Below are 27,551 nucleotides of genomic sequence, written 5' to 3' on the forward strand. Positions count from 1 at the left end.
TGAATAGGTACTAGATAGTAAGCATCTTTGAGATCAATGCTGGCCATATAGTATCCTTTGGAAATCAGTTGTCTAGCAGTCACAAATGTTTCCATTTTGAAATGTATATACTTAACAAATTCATTCAGGGATGTTAAGTCAATGATGATGCGACACCCACCATCCTTTTTACTTTTAGTAAATATATTGGAAACAAATTCCAAGGGCTCATGAGTAGTTTTCTCTATGACCCCTTTGTTTAGAAGCCTCACCAGTTCAGCTTGTCCCTCCTGTTGTTCCTTATTGGAGAGTACAAATTCCCTTGCGGGTGCATGTTGAACTGGCGGTAAATTTGAAATAAATTCTATTTTATACCCTTGAATACTATTGAGTATATATTTATCATCCGTGATCCTTCCCCATGCTTCTTTAAACAAGTGTAACCTGTTAGTAAGTCACCCTTATTCTCGATATGCGGGTAGGAACCAGATCCACCTACCTCCATGGTTATTGGCGGGGTTGTGATTTTTTCTTTCTGAATGTTCTTCCCTGTCGACGTGCTGGCGATGTTGGGGGGAGGCGCATTTTCCAGGGGGTCCGCTGCAGGCCCTGACCTAAAAAAGGTCTCTGGGGATAGTGCGGCCCACAGCTTTGACCAGTCGGATGTTCGGGCCTCCGACTGGTAGATACAGTGGTGTGCTGCCGCCTGGGTGGAATGAAGAGTTTTGGTATCACTGCCGGTGGTGCCCTCATGAGGCTAACGGTCTTCGATGCCTCCTCCATCTCTTTGAGCTGTTTGTTCAAGTCCTTCCCAAATAAAAATGAGTCGGTCTCTACTGATGGAGTTTTGCATAGTCCTGCAAATTTAGGATTGAGGGCCGGCTTGATGTTGTCTCTTCTTAGGTTGTTTAACTCATATTGAGTCGTGCACATGAGTGCCAGGACATCCTGTTGGTGGGTGGTCATGTCTACGGCCTCGACTCCCCGCGCATACGCTGTTATAGCCGCCGTGAGGAGGCGAAGTATGCGCTGTAGTTTGACCTCCTGTGTCCTGATATGTCCCCCCACGTTGCCCCAAATTTGAGGGTTGAGGCTCTTGACCTTGAGAGCCTCACAATTATCCGGGGCTGTGTGCTCCTCAAGCACTTGGTCGAGCACCTTCTCCCGCAGAGGTTTGTTGGAGAGATGGTTTATGCTGGCAGCCATCCTAGGCTCCAGCGGTGCTCCGACCCGTGGGGTAGCGACAAAGCGACTTACGACCCCTAGCAGCTCTTCCTGCACACCCTGCTCTCTTTCGGCTTCGTCCGCCTGCCCCATACTCAGACCAGCCTGCCCCTGGTCACCAATGCTGACCTCCCATTCCAGGTCCGAGGTCGCAAAGTGGGGTGCCGGACTCAGCACCATGGAGGGGGCGCCTGTCCTGTCTGACCGAGAGCGCTGCTGCTCCCGGTAGACCATCCCCTCCAATAGCTGCTGGATGCAGCTTAGGCGGCTGTCTCTCCCCCGCTTCGGGGTGGACATTTCCCCTCCCGACGAGTCGGAATCGACCGGCCGGTTTGTCTTCCGTTTGGCTTTCCCAGTCCGCCGTGTAGGCTCTGGCGTGACTGGGACCGGCTCGGTCTGGGGGATTTCGAACCGCTGTTCAAGCGGTAGAACCGCCGGTTGCTGCCCCGCTGGAATTGACTCCTCTGGTGGAGTTACAGCTCGGGCAGGTTTGCTAGCGAGTTTCCTACGTTGGGACATGTTTCTTCCAAAGAATCAACACCAAACTCGCTCCGTTCCCAACGCACCGTTCACTTACCTGATGGTGCGTTTTAAAGCGCAGCTGGAGAGCCTGACTCCAGCTGCCGCCGCTGTTGCACTTGCTGGCGTAATGCCGCGCCTGCGCCCTGAGCGGGCTTCTTCACGAAGTCACTCACGTGACTCCGAAGTAAAATTAGTTAGTTACCCAATTGTAGCTAATTTCAGACTTCAATTACTAGATCTAAACATCTATCCATTTCTTAATAAATGATTAACATTTTTAAATAGCCTAAGTGTCCAAATAATATTCACAAATAATTCACAATAAAACATGATTTTAAAATCTCATTTACATTAATTTATAGGCCAAATGGAAGGAATTTAGTGTTCAATTGCTGTAAATTAAAGTCCATTTAATTCAGCTTTCTAGTGGGATCCTGTGAACGCGCTGGTTTAGAACATTCACATTGTACTAGATTTGTGCCCTCAAATGCCCAAAAAAATACTGCGGGATATAATGGGCCTAAAATTAGCTACTCGCAACATTAAACTTTGTATAAAGGGATGTTAAGAAGCCCTTTTAACGTAAAAATAAACATCCTACCTTCATTTGTCCGCTGTATGAGATCCGGCCCGTTGTCGGTGGTCGGGGGTTTAGAGGTTAATTTTTAACCTACTATAACAAGTATAGAAAGCCCTTAAAACTAAAAATAGCTCCAGCTACGGAATCTTCCAGCGATTTTTCGTTAATAATTAACTAGGCTGAAAAACCTCGATTTGAACAGCCTAGTGAAAAATCGCGTTTTAAACCCGCCCCCCTCTAAACGGCGCCAAAATCACGCACACGGGCTGGGACAGATTTTCAGCGACGCTTCAGGTAGGCTTTGCAACATACCTACAATTAACCTACAAACCTGCACGTCTTTGGAATGTGAGAGGTAACTGGAGGATCCGGAGAAAACCCACAATGCCAAGGGAAAACATACAAACTCCATACGGACAACACCTATAGTCAGGATCAAACCCGTGTCTCTGGTTTCTCCCCATATCCCTTGATTGGCCCTAAGAGCTTTATTTAACTCTCTCTTGAATACATTGAATACAATACTCTCCGATTCAAAGCCACAACACTACATCTGAGCCAATACTGATACCTACAAATACCTTTGAAGTGCAACTTCAGCTCAAAGTGAAATATGTAGTGACTATTAAAAGAGACAGAAGGTAATAGAACAGACAAGACTAATGTTAGTATTTTTAATATGTAGGAAGGAACTGCAGATGCTGACTTAAACCAAAAATAGACACAAAAGGCTGGAGTAGCGCAGCGGGAGTTCAGCATGGACGAGTTGGGCCGAAGGGCTTGTTTCCGTGCTTTATGACTCTACGAATCTAAAAAACAATCATAAACCAATTGTATTAGTTGATAAGCAACAATCAAGAAGTGCATGGAATATAACAGGCTGCACTACTTTGCTTTATCTTGGTCCTATGCCCTTTGATTCATTCAATCCCATCAGTTGAGCCTGGCCCATTAAAAGAAGTTAACACTGATACTGGCAAACCTGTGGAAGAACTAATGCACATTAAACACATGCACTCTCCCATCTTAGAAACATAGAAACATAGAAACTAGGTGCAGGAGTAGGCCATTTGGCCCTTCCAGCCTGCACCGCCATTCAATATGACCATGGCTGATCATCCAACTCAGTATCCTGTACCTGCCTTCTCTCCATACACTCTAATCCCTTTAGCCACAAGGGCCACATCTAACTCCCTCTTAAATATAGCCAATGAACTGGCCTCAACTACCTTCTGTGGCAGAGAGTTCCAGAGATTCACCACTCTCTGTGTGAAAAACGTTTTTCTCATCTCGGTCATAAAGGATTTCCCCTTTATCTTTAAACTGTGACCCCTTGTCCTGGACTTCCCCAACATCGGGAACAATCTTCCTGCATCTAGCCTGTCCAACCCCTTAAGAATTTTGTAAGTTTCTATAAGATCCCCCCTCAATCTTCTAAATTCTAGCGAGTACAAGCCGAGTCTATCCAGTCTTTATTCATATGAAAGTCCTGACATCCCAGGAATCAGTCTGGTGAACCTTCTCTGTACTCCCTCTATGGCAAGAATGTCTTTCCTCAGATTTGGAGACCAAAACTGTACACAATACTCCAGGTGTGGTCTCACGAAGACCCTGTCAAGATCATGTCAAGACCTCGATTGGACCCCCAAAATAGATACATAAGGACATGAATATGCAGGGAATGGAGGGATATGTATCACATGAGGACAGTGGCAGAGGCCCGTATCCGATCATGACCATGGGTTACTGCCTGTACGGAGTTTCTCTGTTCTCCCTGTGACCACGTGGTTTTTTTCGGGTGCTCCAGGTTCCTCCCACATTCCAAAGATGTACAGGTATGTAGGTTAATTGTAAATTGTCCCCAGTGTGTGGGATAGTGCTAGTGCACGGGGTGATTGCTGGTCCGCGCGGACTCGATGGGCTGAAGGGCATATTTCTGCGTTGCATCTTTGAAGAACTACAGAAGGAAGCAGTTTAATTTGGCATCATGTTTGGCATCATCGTAAGTGGACTTTGATCAGGTATATTCCCCAGGTCAAAATGTAGGCTGTGTGTATCAAAATCAAATTTCCTATTGCCGAGATTTATTTTTAAATCTAACAGATCAAAGAAAATAATTTTACAATATAAATACAATATAGCCATCTGTAAACATTTTTTGAAAAGGTCAAGAAACCCTTGGCTCATTCTACTTCCATGGCATTTTATCAGTTAAGAATTGCTGAAGGATAAATACCTGAGAAAAGGAAATCAAAGGGCAGTCACGGTGGCGCAGCGGTAAAGTTGCTGCCTTACAGCGAATGCAGCGCCGGAGAACAAGGTTCGATCCCGACTACGGGTGCTGTCCCCCCGTAACCTGCGTGGGTTTTCTCCAGATCTTCGGTTTCCTCCCACACTCCAGACCTACAGGTTTGTAGGCTAATTGGCTTGGTAAATGTAAAAATAAATCGTCTCTAGTGGATGTAGGATAGTGCCGGTGGGCCGAAGGGCCTGTTTCCGCGCTGTATCTCTAAATTAAACTAAACTAAACAAAGCTCATATACACAGAATTATTTTGAGATGTAGTTAGAACAGAAAAATTATCTGTGTTCCAAGTTGGTTAATAATCCAATTAAATTGAACCTTGCAGTTTTGCAGGGTTTTTTTTTGTTGCCATTTTCAAGGTAAGGAGAATTAAATGAGTGTTGTAAACTGGTCAGGTTTAATAATGGATAAGTTACAAAAGGGGATTTCTGCAATAAAGGAAAAGGTGAAAAGCTCCATGCATGCAGTTAAGCAATCAAGGACCTTTAATCTGGCATAGCACTGCAGCAGAGTTATCCCCTACTGTAGCAGACACCCGGGTTCGATCCAGACTGCTGGTGCTGTCTGTGTGGAGTTTGCATGGGCGTTATGGTTTCTTCCCACATTCTAAAGACGTACAGGTTTGTAGGTTAATTGGCTTCGGTAAAGATTGTAAATTGCCCTCATGTTTAGGATAGTGTATGGGGTTCGCTGGTTGGCGTGGACTCAGTCCATGCCGACCAACAATCACCTTAGTATGTGGGAGTGTGGGAGGAAATCGGAGTACCCTCAGAGAACCCACGCAGTCACTGGGAGAAGGTACAAACTCAGTAGAGACAGCAACCGCAGTCAGGATCTAATCTGAGTCTCTGGCGCTGTAAGGCAGCATCTCTACCACTGTGCCGCCCCCTTGATGGCACAGTTGAGGGAGAGTAAGATGTGTAGAGAAGTAAAGGGACTTGGATGTCTTGTTGAACAGATCTACAAGATCCTGTGTACATTTACAAGGAGCATATATAGAAGGCAAAATAGAGACTATCTACCAGAGTGATACTTGGACACAATGAAATTAAATAATGAGGAAAGGCTTTATTTTGTTCCCTTAAGTTTGAGATGTGGTTCAATCTAGACAAGTGTCAAGAATGTTTTATTGTCATACAGTAGACAAACAAAATTCTTACTTGTAGCAGCACAACAGAATATGTAAATATAGTACACAATATTCACTGGAATTTAGAAGGATGATAAGGGATCTTATAGAAACATAAAAAATTCTTAAAAGATTGGACAGGCTAGATGCAGGAAAAATGTTCCTGATGTTGGGGGAGTCCAGAACCAGGGGGTCACAGTTTAGGAATAAGGGGTAGGCCATGTAGGACTGAGATGAGGAAAAACTTTGTCACCCAGAGTTGTGAATCTGTGGAATTCTCTGCCACAAAAGGCAGTGGAGGCCAAGTCACTAGATGTTTTCAAGAGAGAGTTAGATTTAGTTCTTAGGGCTAAAGGAATGAAGGGGTATGGGAAAATAGCAGGAATGGGGAACTCATTTTGGATGATCAGCCATGATCATATTGAAAGGCGGTGCTGGTTCGAAGGGCCGAATGGCCTACTCCTGCACCTATTCTTCCATGTCCACGTTTCTATGTTTCAATGTAATTATCCAGAAAAAAAAAAGTTTAATGTGTATGTGTACCCAGTCACAAATACATATATATACGCACACATCCATACACACAAAAAAATAATAGTGCAATAATAGCAATAGTCCATGTTGTTCAGAGCTTATTTGAGGTTGCTGTGTTTTATAGTCGAATGGTTGGAGAGAAGAAGCTGTTCCTGAACCTGGACGTTGGTTTTCAGGCTAGAAAAGTACGTAAAGTATTTGAAAGGATTGATACACAAAATCATACACAGAAACCGCTCATGAGGGAGTTATTCACCTCATTGTGCCTTCATCAGCTCGTTGATCAGCTACAAGTTTAATCCTGCATTCTTGATCTTTCCAATACTTTACGGGGTTTCACTTTAAATAATCACCCATTACCCTTATGAAACCCACGTCAGTTTCCACCGCCCATTCAGAAAATGCACTTTAGAACAAAATAATATTCTGCGGAAAATTTGTTTCCCCCTCCCCCCTCTGGCTTATCACTGATGACCTCGAACTTCTGTCCTTAAGTTACTGATCGTTCTGCCATTTTTTTTTTCTTATTTACTCTTTTAAAACTCGTCCTCATTTTAAACACCTTTATCAAACATTTCCTTAAACATCTCTGCTCCAAGAACAATCATAGAGACCGTAAAGACAAGGACCTTTGAATTATCTTTAATCTGATTTTATCTTGCATTATCTGATGCATCATCGCACTTAATTGGACTTTTCTTGCACTAGGGATGCATCATTGCACCCACCCTGTTTGTCGTCTTCATTTCTGCCATACTTCACCTCATTGATGAATAGCAGCCACAGGGGATCCCAATCCTCTACAGAACTGACAGTGGGCTCTTCGACCTTAAGCAGTAACACCGCCATCATGGAGCTTCAGTACGCGAATGAGTGCGCCATTACAGCACATTCTGCAGAAGACCTCCAGGGCATCCTGAATGCCTTTGCCAAGGCATACAGAGCCATGGGCCTAGCCTTAAATATCAAGAAGACCCAGGTCCTACATCAACCTCCACCCAACCAGCCGTCTACCCAGCCCACTATAAAAGTGGGCGACACCACTCTTGAAAATGTTGACCATTCCCCAACCTTGGCAGTGTTCTTTCCTCAAAAGCTGACATTGACTATGAGGTCAACCATCGCCTGAGTTGTGCCAGCGGAGCCTACGCCAGACTCAGGAGAAGAGACTTTGAAGACCGAGACCTAAAGGCTCAAACATAACTGCTGGTCTACAGAGCGAATGTCCTCTCCACCCCGTTGTATGGAGCCGAGTCATGGACCACCTACAGCAGGCACCTGAGAGCCCTGGAACAATACCACCAAAGATCCTTACGAAAGATTCTGAGCATCAGCTGGGAGGACAAACGCGCCAACATCAGGGTTTTGGATGAAGCCAACATGACCACCACAATAATGCAGCACCAACTTCGATGGACTGGCCATGTCATCCACATGTCCAACACACGTCTCCCTAAACAAATCCTGTACTCTCAATTGAAGGAAGCCCCCGGCGGGCCAAAGGAACGCTTCAAGGACAACATCAAGAACAGTTTAAAGAAATTCCACATCACACCGAGCAACTGGGAGCACATTGCACTGGACAGGCGCTCCTGGAGGGAATCCGTGCAGGAAGGAGCTGCACGTCACGAAATAGAACTACGCTGTGTCGCTGAGACAAAGCGACAGCATCGTAAGGAGAGAGAGAAGGGGGCTCGAAGACCACCAACTACCGCTTAGTCTCCACTGCCCACGTTGCACCAAGGTGTGTGGATCATGGATCGGCCTCTACAGACATCTGCAGGCCTACAAGTAGCCGACCCTATGGAGAGGAGAGGACAGTCATACTCGTTCAGAGTGACCGCTGACGATGTACTCGTTATCCTGTATCTGTATACTGTGGACGGCTTGATTGTAATCATGTATAGTCTTTTCATTGACTGAAAAGCTTTTTGCCGTACCTCGATACATGTGACAATACTAAACTGAACAGTGGAGATTTCCCACCCCACACCCTTTCCTCCCCCTGTCCCACCTATATCCCTCTCTCTGACTTTACATTTCACTCCTCTTTTGCTCGTCTTCTCTCCTTATCTGGCACCCTGTTGACCTCTTGTCTCTTTTGTATTCTTTTGTCCCCTTTTCATCTCTAGTCACCTATCACTTGTGTAGGAAGGAACTGCAGTTGCTGGTTTAATTCGAAGAGAGGTACAAAAAGCTGGAGTAACTCATCGGGAAAGGTAGCATCTCTGAAGAAGGGTCTCGACCGGAAACATCACCCATTCCTTCTCTCTGGAGATGCTGCCTGTAACTTGCCAGACTTTGTCCCATCTTCACCTCTTTTCCAGCTTTCTCCCCCCTACTACAATCAATCTGATCCAAAACAAATTGTGGCTCAAAACATCACCTATCAGCGTCTTCCAGAGACCCCTTGGCCAACAATAAACCATTCTACATTTTCTTGATCAGCTTCTGCTTTGATCTGTCATTTTCACACCTTGCTCTTCCACATCACTACTTTCCCTCTCCCCTTACTCTCAGTCTGAAGAAGGGTCTTGTCCCAAAATGTCACCCATTCCTTCTGCCTGGCTGTCCCGCTGAGTAGTGACAGCATTTTGTGTCTATTTTCAATGCTACCTGATCTGCTGAGTTACCTCAGCACTTTGTGTTCTACTGTGGTCAAGAGTTTATGATCCTATCTGTTGGTATTTTTCTCTCATTCATTATCTAAAGTACTGGAGGGTGAATAATTACTTAATGCTACTCAGTGCTGTGTTAACCAACATAATTCACAGAGCTAACCAGTATCTCTACTGTCCATCTCGTACCAGGCAAACAGGAACATTTGGTTCTGAGCATTGTTGTAACATACACATAGTGACCAACTTGACATATCATACAATTCTTAAAGGAGTATACAACCAGTATTATATAAACCACCTACTATGCACCATGCACCATTATAGTTCTCTTGTCTTGGCAGGGAACTTATTCAACATCTAATACCTTTGGTTCAGGCTCAATGTAGTTTCTGTACGTAGGTTCTCTAATTTCTTGTATTTGCGGTTGTATAGGGCTCTGGTAAGACCACATCTGGAGTATTGCGTACAATTTTGGTCTCCTAATTTGCGGAAGGACATCCTTGCGATTGAGGCAGTGCAGCGTAGGTTCATGAGATCGATCCCTGGGATGGCGGGACTGTCATATGAGGAAAGATTGTAAAGACTAGGCTTGTATTCACTGGAGTTTAGAAGGATGAGGGGAGATCTTATAGAAACATATAAAATTATAAAAGGACTGGACAAGCTAGATGCAGGAAAAATGGTCCCAATGTTGGGCGAGTCCAGGACCAGGGGCCACACACAGTCTTAGAATAAAGGGGAGGCCATTTAAGACTGAGGTGAGAAAAAAACCTTTTCACCCAGAGAGTTGTGAATTCCCTCCATCTCCCTGCTTGGGCATGTACCTGCCGAAATGCCAGTTAAAGGTTTCCATAGCTTATGCTCCTACCATCAGCCCTGGCAGCGCGTTCCAGGCATCTACCACTCTCTCTACAAAATCCTTGCCACGAAAATCTCCTTTAACCTTTCCCCCTCCCACTTTAAGCCTATTCCCCTAGTTTTTGACATTAACACCCTGGGTAAAAGACTTTGACTTCAATTTTATATATTTCTATCAGGTCACATTCAGCCTCTAATGTGTGAAAGCAACCAATCTTCCACGCATAAACCTTTTCACCCAGAGAGTTGTGAGTTAATGGAATTCCCTGCCACAGAGGGCAGTGGAGGCAAAATCACTGGATGGATTTAAGAGAGTTAGATAGAGCTCTAGGGGCTGGTGGAATCAAGGGATATGGGGAGAAGGCAGGCACAGATTATTGATTGGGGACGATCAGCCATGATCACAATGAATGGCGGTGCTGGCTCGAAGGGCCGAATGGCCTCCTCCTGCACCTATTCTCTATGTTTCTATTCCAAGTTAGTCCAATCATTCCTTATAGCCAACACCCTCTAATACAGGAAGCATTCTAATTAAACTCTTCTGCACCTTTTTCAAGATTGGTTCTATGATATCCCACATTTGCATCCACTCCCTACACACTAGGGGCAATTTTACAGAGGCCAATTAAACCTGCAAACCTGCATGTCTTTGGGATGCAGGAGGAAACCAGTGCACCCGGAGAAAACCCACACAGTCACAGGGAGAACGTGCAAACTCCACACAGACAGCACCCGTGATCCAGATCGAAACCGGGTCTCTGGCACTGTGAGGCAGCAGCTCTACAAGCTGCGCCACAATGCCGCCCTTGCAAGCCTTCACAACACTACACATCTTTGCACACAAAGTTGTGAAAGTGTAATAATGGGTTTGGCAGCCAAATGAACAGAATAACAACATTTTGGCAAACTATTTTTTTTAATTGCTGATCATTTTTCGAAGTTAATTGCACATGGCATTTAGCTCTCACTGACCGTGACTCCACCAAATACAAGTCCCACAGTCTCCACCATGGGGAATGATTGTGGTTCAGTACATTGGCAATACATCAAACCTGTTTAAAAGCAGTGCTGCTGTCTTTCCAATTAACATGTGCCCATGAATGTGAATAAAAATACATAACGGACAATGAAATGGTTGTCATTCAAGACCATAATGCCAAATGCAATTTCATGCACAGCCTATATCCAACAACATGAAATGGAAATTAAAATTACAATCAGAAATATAGTACATGATGTGATCGTCACACCTTCCACACATAAGGTTCACTACACCCCCTTCTGGCCTGTAACAAGTATTTTCATCTGTAAGCTACAAAACAGATACATGGTATCTAATTTACAGTGAAAAAATAATTTGCTTTGTGATTGACACATTTTATACTTGGTCACAGATTAGAGAATAATCTAAATGCTTCTGAACACAGTATTAAAACATTGAAATTAAAGTTAGGACTTTATACAACAATCTTCAGACTTGGTGAAATGTTATTCTCTTTAGACTTTGTTTTCATACGTTGTACTGTGGACATATTTCATTATAATACATATCAGTAATGTTATCTTGCTTTTGTGTGGTTCATTGCAATTATCTGTGAAGAAAATACATAAGCCAAGATAATCATCGTGGCGAAGATAGACACAACATTCTGGAGTAACTCAGCAGGTCGGGCAGCATCTCTGGAGAAAATGGATAGGTGACGTTTCGGGTGGGGACAACTTCTTCAGACCGACCCGAAACGTCACCCATCCATTTTCTCCCGAGATGCTGCCTGACCCGTTGCGTTACTCCAGCATTTTGTATCCATCTTTGGTATAAACCAGTTCATTTTTATTACATTTTTAATCGTGGTGGCCTTTGATTTCTGCTCCTGTGTGGAATAAAGTTAAAAAAAATAACTTCCTGCACATCAATAGGTTTTGTGACTTTTCCACTTGCAAAATTGCAAAGCATTCTCCTGGTACACATATTACATTGTGGCATGTTGGAACATTAGTGATAGCCAATTAACATTTACTTAGCAGCGTAAAGTGTCTTGTTATACTGTTGAATAAAATTAATCTTTGTGCCGCATCAATGCAACAATTTAAAAGCACAGTAATATATAGAAATGTAATTGCCTGGTAGCATGTAGAAACATAGAAAATAGGTGCAGGAGTAGGCCATTCGGCCCTTCGAGCCTGCACCGTCATTCAATATGATCATGGCTGATCATCCAAATCAATATCCCATACCTGCCTTCTCTCCATACCCCCTGATCCCTTTAGCCACAAGGGCCACATCTAACTCCCTCTTAAATATAGCCAATGAACTGACCTCAACTACCTTCTGTGGCAGAGAATTCCACAGATTCACCACTCTCTGTGTAAAAAATGATTTTCTCATCTTGGTCCTAAAATACTTCCCTCTTTTCCTTAAACTGTGACCCCTTGTTCTGGAGTCAATGTCAATTAGTCTGTTAGGTCCAAGCTTTCAATTTTCTTATTAGCCATAACTAAGATGGTGAATCTGTGGAATTCATTGCCACAGAAGACTATTGAGGCTGTCAGTTGATATTTTTAAGGTGGAGATTGACAGGTTCTTAATTAATATGGGTGTCAGGGGTTACGGGGAGAAGGCAGGAGAATGGGGTTGGGAGGGAAAGATAGATCAGAGTGGACAGAGTAGACTTGATGGGCCAAATTACCCAATTCTGTTCCTATCACCTATGAACTTATGATCGAGTTCGTGAATCAGATCAACATCATATTGACAAGGGACAAATTTGCTGTTTCCTGGAAAAAAACAGGCACAAAAGGTCACGCTTGAGAAGAAATCAGAGGAGCAAACAAGGTCTGTTTTCCACATGCTGCCCCCCTCAACCTCCCCTCTGCCCCTTGTACATTTCCATGCCTTTATTTAAGAAATAGATGAAGAAATAAGAAATAATCCTCCATGAAGTATTTTCAGCTAAATCAGTGAAATTTGTTAAATAGGTGCACATTAATGTTAAAACAAATATGGAAGTATTAATGGAGGGAAAATATCAGAGAATGGAGGATGAACAGGAGAATGGAACTAGGCAATGTTTCGGGTCGAGACCCTTCTTCAGACTGAAGAAGGGTCTCGACCCGAAACGTTGCCTATCTCCTTCCCTCCATAGATGCTGCCTCATCCGCTGAGTTTCTCCAGCATTTTTGTCTAACTTCGATTTTCCAGCAGTTTCTTCTTAAACAGGAGAATGGAACTAATTGGTTTGTTCTTATAAAAAGCTGTAGAGGAACAATGTGGCTACTTGTTTTCTCTTGTGATGCATGATTCTATGCAGTTCCCTCAGGCTATTTTGTTATGTTACACAATAATGCTGAGATATATATATCTTTCTGCAAGTTAATGGCACCGTTTCTCAGTTCACTACCTCCACCAATATAATCCCTTCAATAATCAAAGCTTCCTCTGCGTTTTCTGTTCCTGTTTCGATTTTAGTGGGGGAATTTGTTTGCTTGAGGATGACTCAGCAAGTCAGTCTGTTGGTCGACATTTCAGCATCAAAGATTCCTCTGCTCAATTCTTGTGGCCTTGCTTTATACACGCTGTGTTTGACTTCCTGGGGAACATTGCATATAACGTTTGCAATACACCGTCATTCTGCGTAATGTCTGCGTAGTCCAATAGCGTTATGGTCGTTTGACGTGTTTGACACCAGTAGCCATGGAGATAATAGAATCATTCTGTTCATAAATCAGGTCAGTTGTTGGTTGGGGCAGGAACAATGCAACCGGATAAATACCAGGGACTAAATGTTACGTTCTGCTTATTGACCTCGCAATATTTTCAACGTGAATTCATATCCAAGGAACATGGCTGCACTCATAGGGAATCCCCGGATAGCATTCACAGCTGTTCCTCTGAAAAATGCCTAGCAAATAAAACAAGCATTAATATAGAAGTAAATTCCCACGCACAGTAATTGTCACATCTGCATGGCATCTATTTACTTGGTTATTTTCAATGATGACTATGTATTCTTGTATTTGCAATATCCCCATCCAAGAGAACTAACTACCTGCTCCATAAGGTTGCCTGTCCATTCCCTCCACGGATGCTGCCTGATCCATTGAGTTACTCCAGAACTTTGTGTTTTACTCAAGATTTCAGCGCCTGAGTTATTTGTATGGTATGGTCTGGTATTTATTTGACACACGGACCGAGGCACAGTGAAATTCATTTTTGTATACAGTTCAGTACAAGTATCACTATATATAAGCACTTCGATGCATATAATAGATAAACATGTCAGATACAGTACAAGTGTATATCAGTAGTACACTGAGACAGTGTACCAAGTCACCAGTTTGGCACCATTTTTAAGTTCCTTTGTGCTCCATAATGAAGCCATCAACAGTAAGCTGGGATGGCCTTCCCTGATACCTCTCTGTTCTGGGCTTACACTTGGTGACAATCAGTATTTCACTGATGCAGTGGACTGCAAATTTGTTCCTTGGCCACAATAATTCTCATATTGTACTGAGTGGTCCAACTTAGCATGCCAAAGTAATGTTTGCTCCTTAATTTTGATTGGATATAGAGTTATACAGTGTGGAAACAGGCCCCTGTGGTCCAACTTTTTTTATAACACCCAAAATAAAAAGCAGACAACTTGCTGTCCGACAACACTGTTGGAGGCTTTGTGGGAGTACGGAGGCAGACCACTCGCTTATTTTCTGGAACTGTGTAAAGATAAGGCCATACTGGGAAAATGTTAATGCAGTTGTAAAAAATATGTTGGGCTATAAAATCCCAAATACTTGCTCTGCGATGTATCTGGGGCGTATTAAAGATATTGTAAAAATAGAAGATACATATTTGATTAAAGTTTTGCTTGCAGCAAGTAAGAAGGCCATTACCAGGCAGTGGCTTAATGAAAAAAGTCCAAAGCAGGAACGGTGGTTAGAAATTGTGTGAGACATCTTTAATATGGAGAAATTGACATATTCCTTGAGAGTCAAGGATAATTCATTTGAGAAGATCTGGGAAAAATGGACCGTTTATTTAAACCATGACACCAATTAGATAAATGCCGAGCTAGATATGGGAAAATTGTGTTATATAAAACTAGATGGTATGTTTGTATGAATATTGAATTATCTCCAGATAACTGATCAATGTAATGTTTTTTTCTTTTTTAATTTTGTAAGTGAACCACACGGTCTTATTCCAATTTTTTATTCATTTACTTCTTTTTTTTCCCCCTATCTACTTCTTTTTTTATTTTGATTGCTGTTTTTCTTATTTTGTTTTATTTATGGTGATGGTGTTGCACTGTTTTGTATATATCTCTAAAAAATATGTAAAAATGTAAGTGAAAAAAAACAACAAAGTAATGTGTGCACCTTAATTTTCAATTGGATATAGAGTTATACAGTGTGGAAACAGGCCCTTCGGTCCAACTTGCCCGTGCCAAGCAACATGTCCCATCTACGCTAGTCCAACCTGTTTGCATTTGGCCCATATCCCTTTAAACCTATCCACATACTTGTCTAAAAGTTTCTTAAACATTGTGATAGTACCTGCCTGAGCTACCTCTCTGGCAGCTCTTTCCATAGATCCACCAGCCTTCATGTCAAATAATTGCCACTCGGGATTCTATTAAATCTTGGCCCTCTTACCTTAAACCTATGTCCTCTGGTTCTTCATCCCCTTACTCTGGGTAAAATACTGTGTGTTTACCCTATCTAATCCTCTCATGATCTTATACACCTTTACAAGATCGCCCCTCATCCAACTGTGCTCCAAGGAATAATGTCCTAGCCTACTCAACCTCTCTGCACCCTTTCCAGTTTAACAAGAAAATCTTTGCCTTAAATGTACTTAACGTACATTAACGTACTTAATGTACTAAATGTCATAGTTTTTTAAAATTTAATTCTCCTCTGTTGCGGGAATCTTTATTTATCCCCTAACATGTCACCCACAAAACATGACATTGGAGCTCTGATAGAAAGAGATGATATGAGCCACCAGTTCCCTTAAATAGTGCCAGCACTCAATGTAGAGATTAACATGGCATGGAGATAACATTTATTATCGATCCTTGAACTGGGCCAACATATTTGGTGCAAATATTTATTTTAAAAGGATCATTTACCTCCCCTTTATATCAAACAATTATAAAATAAGAACGGAAAATTCCCAAAATTGGTGCCAGTTCTGCACATTTTTAAGTGGGATCCACAAGGAACTGCAGACGCTGGCATCTTGAGCAAAAAAAACCCCAACCTACTGGAAGAATTCAGCAGATCAGGCAGCTTCCGTGGAGGGATATGGACAGATAGATGACTTTTTGAGTGGAGACCCTGTTTCAGACCTCTCCCGTGTACATTTTCAATGTGTGATTTATATGGAAGGTTGTTATTGAGGTGAGAGGAAACGGGGAGAGATATGGAACATGTTAAAACACGCCATAAGTAATCTCCGCGTTGATTAGCAATCACTGGGAAATTGGCATGGAGCTTCCTGGGCTGTGACCTTAATGTAACAGATCGGACACAAAGTACTGGAGTAACTCAGCGGGTCAGAACCATACTTCAGACACTCCCTTTTAAAGAAGCATCCCAACCCGAAACGTCACCTATCCATGATCTCCAGATACGCGGCCTGTCCCACCGAGTTGCTCCAGCACTTTGTGTCCTTTTGTGTAAACCAGCATCTGCAGTTCCTTGTTTCTACTTAACGTTACTGAGGTTGGTCCAATTAATCCATCCAATGATGTCATCCAATGCACAGCAGACAATGAAATCTAGCTGTTTAGAGGACCAACTACCACAGTTAACTAAACTGTCTGAAGAAAGGTTTCGGCCCGAAACGCCTATTTCCTTTGCCCCTATTTCCTTCGCTTTGTTGCCTATTTCCTTTGCTGCATCCGCTGAGTTTCTCCAGCATTTTTGTCTACCCACAGTTAACAAAACAATTAGCAAGCCCCTCAACAAGCGGGCGATGTGAATTAAAGTGTCTCCATGCAGGGGCAGAAAACCCAGAAACGTTGCCTATTTCCTTCGCTCCATAGATGCTGCCTCACCCGCTGAGTTTCTACAGCATTTTTGTCTAGATTCTTGACACGCCCCCCCCATGTTTTGAGAGGTGGGAGACATCCCCCCCCCCCCCAAGTTTTTGTGATCCCGATTTTAAAATCTCCACTTTTAGCGCTGGATTGTGTGAGTGTGCCTCGCGCGCGTATGTGTGAGTGTGCGCATGCGCGTGTGGTCGCCAAAAAATAGTGTCCCCCATCCCCTCCATGTTTTGATAGCGAGTTCCGCTTTTATCTCCATGGATATACTGTATTACACACTGCTTTTGTCCGATTCTTTCTTCTATACTCCATGTTTTGATCACAATGATTACTGGTCAAGATCGCAGCATGTGATCAAGTATTATCTTTCTGCTGACTGGTTAGCACGCAATAAATCCTTGTTCTCATACAACAGATTTTGATTAGTAGTTTAAGAAGGAACTGCAGATGCTGGAAAATCGTAGGTTAAGGAAATAGGCAAAGTTTCGGGTCGAAAACTTTCTTCAGTCTGAAGAAGGGTTTCGACCCGAAACGTTGCCTATTTCCTTCGCTCCATAGATGCTGCCTCACCCGCTGAGTTTCTACAGCATTTTTGTCTAGATTCTTGATTACTAACGGTGTCAGGGGTTATGGGGAGAAGGCAGGAGAACGGGGTTGGGGGGGGGGGGGGGGGGAAGAAAGATGGATCAGCCATGATTGAATGGCGGAGTAGACTTGATGGGCTGAATGGCCTAATTCTATTCCTATCACTTGCGATCTTATGAAAAAAGCTTTTGACTGCCCCTCGGTACACGTGACAATAAACAAAACTCAACTAAACTTGATGAATCCACAACCTGCTGGGGTTTGAAGCCACTTGCAGCATGGGACCACATCATCATGTTGACGTTTAGATTGGGCAGACACACCGAATCTCTTGCCCAGAGTAAGGGAATCAAGAACATAGACATAGACATAGGACATAGAGGGGAAAGATTTTATAGGATGCTGAGGTGTAAATTTTTCACACAAAGGGCGGTGGGTGTATGGCACGAGCTGCCAGGGGAGGTAGTTGAGGCAGAGACTATCGCAACGTTTAAGAAACATTTACACAGGTACATGGCTAGGACAGGTTTAGAGGCATATGGGCCAAATGCAGGCAGGTGGGACTAGTGTATTTGGGACATTGCGGGCAAGTTGGGGAAAGGGGGCCTGTTTCCATGCTGTATGACTCCAAGAAAGCACAGCAACGCCTCCACTTCCTTCGACGGATGAGGAGAGCCAACCTCCCCCCTTCTGCCCTCACCACTTTTTACAGGGGTGCCATTGAGAGCATTCTTACCAGCAGTCTCTCAGTCTGGTATGGCAGTTGCTCTGCTGCTGACCAGAAGGCCCTACAGAGAGTGGTGAGGACAGCGGAGAAGATCACCAGATCACCCCAACCAGTAATCCAGGACTTATACCCATCTCGTTGTCGCAAGAGACCAACCAATATCATCAAAGACACCACCCACCCAGCACACAAACTGTTCACCCTCCTACCATCCGGCAAGCGCTACCGCAGCATGCGGAGCAAAACCACCAGATTCAAAAACAGCTTTTTCCCTCAGGCCATCAGACTACTCAACACACTCAAGAAAATTCCATGAACATTACACAAACAAAGACCTACTGACTGTCAAAATAACTTTAACTCAATGTCTGCAGTATGCTATTTGAACTTTTCTATATTGCACCTTTTATTATTGCACCTTAATAACATACCTTAAAATTTTACTACACTCTGGCACACTGTGAATGTTTTATATAATATATAGGTCCATTGTCTATTTTTATTGGTATATAGTCTGTCTGTGTTATAAATATTACTTGCACATTTGGAGTATGGGGAAACGCAATTTCAATCCTCTGTGTAACTACTTGTTGCATTATTTGAATTGACAATAAAGTTTACTTTGACTTTGACTTTGACTTGGATAGATTACACACTGTATTTTCCAGATTCTTTATTCTCTGCTCCACTTTTGATCACAAGGAATACTGGCAAAGATCGCAGCATTGTGATTAATGGCTCTTGGATGAATCCACCGCCTGCCGTGGCTATGTGCCACTTGCAGTGTAGGACCACAGCTTTATGCGTGGGATTGTTGAGTCACATTGCAGTGTCCCCCTCCCCACTTCACATCCCATTTCCCTTCACATCCCCCATAGCTGCCTCCCTGCTGCTGTATTCAGCGTGGCAGCAGCACAAAAGCTATCGCAGAGATGAGGGAAGAGGTGAAAGAGAATGGGAATTGCAGGGAGACGCTTCAGTCAGTGACATGCGAGTCTACAACACCTCCTGTTCCAGTCTTTCATATGAAGAAAGACTGGATAGACTCGGCTTGTACTCGCTAGAATTTAGAAGATTGAGGAGGGGGGATCTTATAGAAACTTACAAAATTCTTAAGGGGTTGGACAGGCTAGGTACAGGAAGATTGTTCCCGATGTTGGGGAAGTCCAGAACAAGGGGTCACGGTTTAAGGATAAAGGGGAAATCTTTTAGTTCCGAGATGAGAAAAACATTTTTCACACAGAGAGTGGTGAATCTGTGGAATTCTCTGCCACAGAAGGTAGTTGAGGCCAGTTCATTGGCTATATTTAAGAGGGAGTTAGATGTGGCCCTTGTGGCGAAAGGGATCAGGGGGTATGGAGAGAAGGCAGGTAGAGGATACTGAGTTGGATGATCAGCCATGATCATATTGAATGGCGGTGCAGGCTCGAAGGGCCGAATGGCCTACTCCTGCACCTATTTTCTATGTCTATGTTTCTATGTTCTGGAAACACCAGTAATGTTTCATTACATCATTCAAGATTTGGACTGTTTTCTTTTTTTTCCCACAAGGCTTTTTAGCAGTGCAGTGGGTTACAAGTTCAGGTGCTGGCACTCATTACCCGCAGTGTCCATTTAATGCACCAAATACGTTCCTGAGTTCTAGGAGCAGAAGTAGGCTATTTGGTCCATCAAGTCTACTCCACCATTCAATCATGGCTGATCCATCTTTCCCACACAACCCAATTCTCCTGCCCTCTCCCCATAACCCTGGACTCCTGTACTAATCAAGAATCTGTCAATCTCCACCTTTAAAAATATCCATTGACGGCCTCCACCGCCTTCATTGGCAATGAATTCCGCAGATTCATCACCCTCTGACTAAAGAAATTCCTCCTCTTTGCGTTTCCAAAAGTACATCCTTTTATTCTGAGGTAGACAAAAATGCTGGAGAAACTCAACGGGTGAGGCAGCATCTATGGAGCGAAGGAAATAGGCAACGTTTCGGGTCGAGACCCTTCTTCAGACTTTTATCCTTTTATTCTGAGGCTATGACCTGTGGTCCTAGACACTCCCACTAGTGGAAACATCCTCTCCACATCTATTCTATCCAGGCCTTCACTATTTAGTAAGTTTCAACGAGGTTTACCCCTCATCCTTCTACATCCTTCTAGGATTTATCTTAGCTCTTTTGAAAAAGAAAGGATTAAAAAATAACATTCTTGAACTCCAAAATGATCTAAAGCAGCGAGTTCCACTTACATTGAGCCCTTCCGTCCGGTAACTCTTTTGAATACAGTGTAATATTCCCTTGTACTTTGTCTCGTTAACCCCATCGGCTTGAAGACGACTTTTGACCACATCCATGGGAGTTGCAGTGCCCCATGAAATTGTTCCTGCAAAAGAGAATTTCAGTCTATAGTCCAGAAGTAACTGCACTAGGTTTAGCTTAAGAGACGTGAGAAATAAATATCTCTCTTCAATCGCACGGTTAACAGCATGTGACCAGATATGAAACGGTGCAACAGGGTGAAAACAGAGAGTTATGCTTTTGTAAAATCAATCAACCATGTACACTCTGGTTACTATCCCCTGCTGGGTAGTGTCTACCACTTGTTGATGCCACAAAGCACTAACCGAATGACTCCCCTCCCCCCCCACCCACCGCCCGCCCGTCCATTCCTGCTGTTGCAAGTTGCCAGATTGGAAGAGACGCAAAGCAAACTGTAATCACCAAGGTCATCTATCGAGTTGGTTACAGTGTGTGATCACAAATTAGGCAAGGAATGGATTGCAAAAGAGATTAAGTGCGCTGATGGGCAGCATCCACTAACGTCACAAACGTCCAAAAGTTAAACACAGTAGTTTCTGGAACTCCAAAAGGGGGAAAAAAAAATTGCTGAAAATACTCAGCGGGTCAGGCAGCATGCATGGAGAGAAACAAAGGTAATGTTGATAACATTGAAGCTTTGAAATGGTTTGACCTGCAGGGTGTTCCTGGCATTTTTAGTTTCTACTTAACTAAAGGAGACAAGAATTGAAGGATATTAGGTTGATTTTAGTTTAGTTTAGCGATTCTGATTCACTAACTCGGACATAAGTTCATAAGTCATTGGAGCAGAATTCGGCCATTTGGCCCATCAAGTCGACTCCGCCATTCAATCATGGCTGATCTATCTTTCCCTCTCAACCCCATTCTCCTGCCTTGTCCCCGTAACCCCCGACACTCTTACCGATCAAAAGTCTGTCAATCTCCACCTTGAAAATATCCATTGTCTTGGTCTTCACAGCCATCTATGGCAACAAATTCCACAGATTCACCACCCGCTGACTTAAGAAATTCCTCCTCTAAAGATATTCCCTTTTATTCTGAGGCTGGAAGAGTTTCTCAGGCAACTGAACCGCCCTCTCATCAACTAGAGTGCAGCCCTGATCACCCATCTACCTCATTGGAGACCTTCAAGCTATCTTTAATTGGACTTTATTAGACTTTATCTTGCACTAAACATTATACCTTTTATCCTGCATCTGTACTCTGTGGACGGCTTGGTTGTAATCCTTTATAGTTTTCTCGCTGACTGTATATCACACAGCAAAAACGTTTTCTCTCTACCTCGGTACAAGTGACAATAATAATAAACTGAACTAAACTAAACTAAAAAAACTACTTACTGGTATGAAACAAAAGCATTGTCAACCATATTATCTAAATGGTGGCCGATTGGGAAAGGGGGAGATGCAGCGAGACCTGGGTGTCATGGTACACTAGTCATTGAAGGTAGGCATGCAGGTGTAGCAGGCAGTAAAGAAAGCGAATGGTATGTTGGCTTTCATAGCAAAAGGATTTGAGTATAGGAGCAGGGAGGTTCTACTGCAGTTGTACAGGGTCTTGGTGAGACCACACCTGGAGTATTGCGTACAGTTTTGGTCTCCAAATCTGAGGAAGGACATTATTGCCATAGAGGGAGTGCAGAGAAGGTTCACCAGACTGATTCCTGGGATGTCAGGACTGTCTTATGAAGAAAGACTAGACAGACTTGGTTTATACTCTCTAGAATTTAGGAGATTGAGAGGGGATCTTATAGAAACTTACAAAATTCTTAAGGGGTTGGACAGGCTAGATGCAGGAAGATTGTTCCTGATGTTGGGGAAGTCCAGGAGAAGGGGTCACAGCTTAAGGATAAGGGGGAAATCCTTTAAAACCGAGATGAGAAGAACTTTTTTCACACAGAGAGTGGTGAATCTCTGGAACTCTCTGCCACAGAGGGTAATTGAGGCCAGTTCATTGGCTATATTTCAGAGGGAGTTAGATGTGGCCCTTGTGGCTAAGGGGATCAGAGGGTATGGAGAGAAGGCAGGTACGGGATACTGAGTTGGATGATCAGCCATGATTGAATGGCGGTGCAGGCTTGAAGGGCCGAATGGCCTACTCCTGCACCTAATTTCTATGTTTCTAAGTTACATGTTTTTACCATTGGTTAAATCCAAATCTCTCTTGGCAGATCGAAAACATTTACTTTTCAATCACCTTAAACTTAACAGCTGTTTCAAATTTAATATTTTCACAATGCAATTATTAGTAGCACGAAGGAAGTTTCACAGTCATAGAGTCATCTAGCACAGAAACAGGCCCTTCAGCTCCATTTACCCATGCCCACCATGCTGACTATCCATACTAGATACAAAATGGTGGAGTAACTCAGCGGGTCAGTCTGCAAAAAGATCTCGACCTGAAATGTCACCCATTCCTTTCCTCTACAAATGCTGCCTGACACGGTGAGTTACTCCAGCATTTTATGTCTATGGTGTAAACCAGCATCTGCAGTTCCTTCCTACACACACTGACTCTCCAAGCTGGTCCCATTTGCCTGCACTTGCCCCATATCCCTAGTCGAAATCTTCTCTATCCATGTAGACTATTAATAATATCTGCTTCCAGTTCTACATGGAATTTGCTTCGGTTAGATTTAAAACATATTTTTCTGAATCAGATTAAATATTTCAATATGGAAACAGTTTTATCAGTAACTCTTTTCCAACAGTGTACGTATTAACTAGAGTTGAAAAACATTTTTAAATGCTATTAATAATTTAACTAAAAGAATTTGTACATCTTAAAAGTCAAATATTTAAAAATGTGAGTAAATATCTATGTTTAGCTGTTCTTTATGCCTGTACAGTTCAGTAAAGAACAAACTCTCCACCCCCATCCCATCCCATCGTACATTGTAAACTTGACCTCATTACCTTATCTGGAATACATGATGTACACAAGGCCACGGGACATACAGGCACAACTACATTATAAATTACCAGGTGGCACCGTACATGGCAGTCTCGCCAACAGCCTGTCTAGTCCGTTTCTTCTTTTGCCATTTTTCAGCCTGTGTTTACTTGTATGTCTTAGTGTACTTTTAGTTTTGTATCATGTGGGGGGTTGGAAGAAACTTTTATTATATCTCTTCCCTCGACGGAGATGCGATTTTTTCTGTTCCGTATCTCCGCCCGCACTGCAGCCTTAACATCGTGGAGCTGGCGACCCCGTTGTGAGGGGCCGACTTCGGGAGCTCCAACTGCAGGAGCTTCGACTGCACCGATCGTGGCAGCTTCGATGCTGGGGTTTCGATCGCCGACTGCGGGAGCTTCGATCGCCCCAACTGCAGATGTTTCGATTGCCCCGACAGCGGGAGAAAAGGAGGAAAGAAGGTGTAAGTTACTTGCCTTCCATCACAGTGGGGAATGTAAGGTCGCCGAAAAAACAAGATGGGCGTGCTGCCTGCACTGGTGAGGACTCGGAGGGAGTGCCGTGAGTGCGGTGATCTCAGTGTTTGCGGGGACATCGAGACAGGGACTGCAGAGAGAGTGACAGCGGTCGGTACAACTCTGGTCACATCACAGTGAAGGAGCGTGTGTGTGTGTGTGTGTGTGTGGCCCGGACATTGAACTGATGGCCGTGGGTCTCCGCTTATGCTGTGTACCCTGGGGATTCCCACACTCCACTGTGGTTCCTGTTTAAGTCTATGTTTAATCTTGATGTAGTTATGTATCTTGTTGCTTTTTAGGTATGACTGTATGGCAAATTAAATGTCACTGTACCTCAGTACACCTGGCAATAAAGTACCCATGAACCATTGAATTAAAAGAATCCTGCCACTGAATAATAATTCATGGCAGCCCTGCATAACCTGTGAAAGGAATTGGAGAATAAATTAATGGATGTTCAAAGAGTGCTAGGAGCATATCTGGGACCTTTTAATGGATCACAAAATCTTCATAAGAAAGAGTCATCATTTGGTACCAGTGGACTGAAACTTTGTATGTTAGGTTTAGTTTTGTTTACTAAGGGACAGTGAACAGTTTTTTTTATTGCTTGCTATCCAGTCGGCAAAGACTATACATGATTACAATTAAGCCGTCCACATTATACAGATATGGACAAAGGGTATATCGTTTAGTGCAAGATAAAGTCCTGTAACGACTGATTAAATATAATGTGAAGGTCTCCAATGAGGTAGATGGGAGGCCAGAACCACTTTCTGGTTGTTGAGAGGATGGTTCAGTTCCTGATAACAGCTGGGGAGAAACTGGCCCTGAATCTGGAGGGGTGCGTTTTCAAACTTTTGTATTTCTTGCCTGATGGGAGAGGGGAGAAGAGGGAGTGACCTGGTCATTGATCATGCTGAGGCAGCGTGAAGTGTAGATGGAGTCAATGGAAGGGAGGTTGGTTTGTGCGATGGAGTGGGCTCTGTCCACAACTCTCTGCATTTTCTTGCAGGTAATGTCCGATTCACTTTTGCACCATTGCGGACATTGGACTTTGTGAACAGAACGGATGCGCTACAATGCTGAGAACTATATTATGCTCTCTGTAGCTTCTCCTTTACTCTCCCCTTTGTATTTGTGTTTGGCTTGATTCTATTAATGTACAATATTTAGTTTAGTTTAGTTTATTGTCACGTGTACCGAGGCATAGTGAAAAGTTTTAGCTGCGTGCTATCCAGTCAGCAGAAAGGCAATATATGATTACAATCGAGCCATCACAGTGTATAGATACATGACAAGGAAATAACATTAGGCCAGCAGATCAAGATATCAAGGATCACCAATGAGGTTCAACACTGCTCTCTGGTTGTGGTAGGATGATTCAGTTGCCTGATAACAGCTGGGAAGAAGCTGCTTCTAATGGATAGCACACAAAACAAACCTTTTCCACTTTATTTCAGTACACCTGATAATAATACATCTAAACCCAAAAATTGCATTCACCATTTACAGGTACAGATCCTTCATCCAAAAGCAGATACAAAGGGATCCCGCAAAAAGAGAGCATTAAAGATGGGCAGGTTTCAGCCCGTAACTCAAAATTGCTTGTACCCTAACATTAACTCTGTGTGGAACTCATTGCCTGTGGAGGCCAAGTCAGTGGATATTTTTAAGGCAGAGATAGATAAAGTCGTGATTAGAATGGGTGTCAAGGGTGATGGGGAGAAGGCAGGACAATGGGATTGGGAGGCAGAGATCAAGCTTGATTGAATGGCGGAGTGGACTTGATGGGCCGAATGGCCTAATTCTACTCCTGTATCTTGTGAACCTGTGTGATAGTGGCAATAGATGGTGGTGAGGCGCGGACCAGATTCACATCTCTCCTGACTATTATTTGAACTGAATGTTACTAATGGAGAGATTTCACCCCCTGCCCCCTCCCCCAATCTTCCACAATACCTTAAATTGAGGGATGGGGCTAGTGGGATCAATAATTCTCTAATACCTATCTGACACAGGCAAATGTTGTGCCGACATTCATATAGAGAGTCAGTAGCGCCTTCTACTTTGTGGGGCTTAGAGTTAAGCTTAATTCTATCCATATAACAATGGATTGCCTATAAATGTTCACGTTCAGCCATTAACAGAAGGAGGTAGGTTAATGTTTGAAGTGAGAGCAAAAGGGCATAATCTAAATGTTCAACCCCCTTTCACTTTTGGTTTCCAATTTAACTTATGTACCTCCAGTACTTTTATATTTTACTTTAGAAATATTCAATTTCAGGTCTCTCTTTTCAATTCTTTCGTCATCTAATACTTACACACTTGCACATTATCTGGCTGATATTACATCGTTGGATAAATCCCACGCAAACCTACTATTGCCAACCCAGAAGATGTTGGCTACCTTAACAGAGACCAAGTGGGTGGTGAATTTGTGAAATTCATTGGCAGATGGTGGTGGAGGCCCAGTCATTGGGTATTTTTAAAGTGGGGACTAATAGGTTCTTGATTAGTAAGGGAGTCAAAGATTCCAGGGAGAAGACAGGAGAATGGGCGAATGGAGAGGCCCAGGAGCCGTTGGTGAGGGAGGAGCGACCTCCGTGCGGTGAGTTACAAAACCCATCGCGGGGCTTGTTTCAACAGAGGCCCAGGGGCTGTTGGTCATGGAGGTGCGACCAAAATCTGCAACGTTCCATTCGCAGATCACACTTCAAATTAAGGGGGCTGGTGGAAGCCTCTGATCGGTCAAACGGACTAGAGGAAGCAGCCGTTACAGGACTAGAGGAAGCAGCTGATTGGCTTGTATCCCGGGTAAGGCTTTATTGTATTTGGATAAGGGGGAGAATGAGGGCCAGGGCAGTTTACTGTTCTGGATGTCAGATGTGGGAGGTCATGGAGTCTGAGTGCCCTCCAGACGTCCACATCTGCGCCAGGTGCGTCGAGATGGGGCTCCTAAGGGACCGTGTCAGGAACCTGGAACAGCAACTCGATGACCTCTGTCTGCTCAGGGAGAGCGAGGAGGTCATAGAAAGGAGTTACAGGGAGGTGGTCACTCCAAGACCACGGGAGACAGAAAACTGGGTCACAGTTAGGAAGGGCAACGGGCAGAGGCAGGGACTGGTGAGTACCCCGGTGGCTGTACACCTTGAAAATAAGTACTCATGTTTGAGTAAGGGTGGGGGAGACAGCCTACCTGGGGGCAGCGACAGCGGCCGGGCCTCTGGCACAAAGACCGGTCCTGTTGCTCAGAAGGGTAAGGAAAAGAAGAGGAGGGCAATTGTAATAGGGGACTCTATAGTCAGGGGGTCGGATAGGCGATTCTGTGGACGCAGACAGGAGACCCGGATGGTAGTTTGCCTCCCTGGTGCCAGGGTCAGGGATGTGTCTGAACGTGTCCAAGAAATCCTGAAATGGGAGGGAGAGGAGCCTGAGGTTGTGGTACATATAGGTACCAACGACATAGGTAAAAAAAGAGAAGAGGTCCTGAAAGAAGAATTTAGGGAGTTAGGTAGAGAGTTAAGGAGAAGGACTGGAAAGGTAACAATCTCAGGATTACTGCCTGTGCCACGCGACAGTGAGAGTAGGAATGGAGCGAGGTGGAGGATAAATGAGTGGATGAGGGACTGGTGCAGTGGGTATGGATTCAAGTTTCTGGATCATTGGGACCTCTTTTGGGGAAGGTGCGACCTGTACA

At 43.7% G+C, this 27,551-nt stretch overlaps 1 protein-coding gene across 2 annotated transcripts in view; it reads right to left on the minus strand.

Annotated features, from left to right (window-relative positions):
- Positions 1–2,861: 2,861 nt before the first annotated feature.
- The window catches only part of slc25a48 (solute carrier family 25 member 48), a 49,353-nt gene continuing 24,663 nt past the window's right edge, over positions 2,862–27,551 (minus strand). Inside the window, exons 6-7 of one of the 2 annotated variants that reach the window (XM_055643205.1) lie at positions 20,354–20,487; positions 2,862–3,114 (exon numbers count right to left, since the gene is read on the minus strand). In XM_055643205.1, coding sequence (XP_055499180.1) covers positions 3,058–3,114; positions 20,354–20,487 — 191 coding nt within the window. In that variant the 3' untranslated portion in view covers positions 2,862–3,057. Of the gene's footprint in view, positions 3,115–9,899; positions 13,651–20,353; positions 20,488–27,551 lie in introns of those variants that run through there. The other variant, XM_055643204.1, reaches the window with a different exon arrangement.

Source organism: Leucoraja erinacea, chromosome 11, assembly GCF_028641065.1.
Source record: "Leucoraja erinacea ecotype New England chromosome 11, Leri_hhj_1, whole genome shotgun sequence".
Lineage (NCBI taxonomy): Eukaryota > Metazoa > Chordata > Chondrichthyes > Rajiformes > Rajidae > Leucoraja > Leucoraja erinaceus.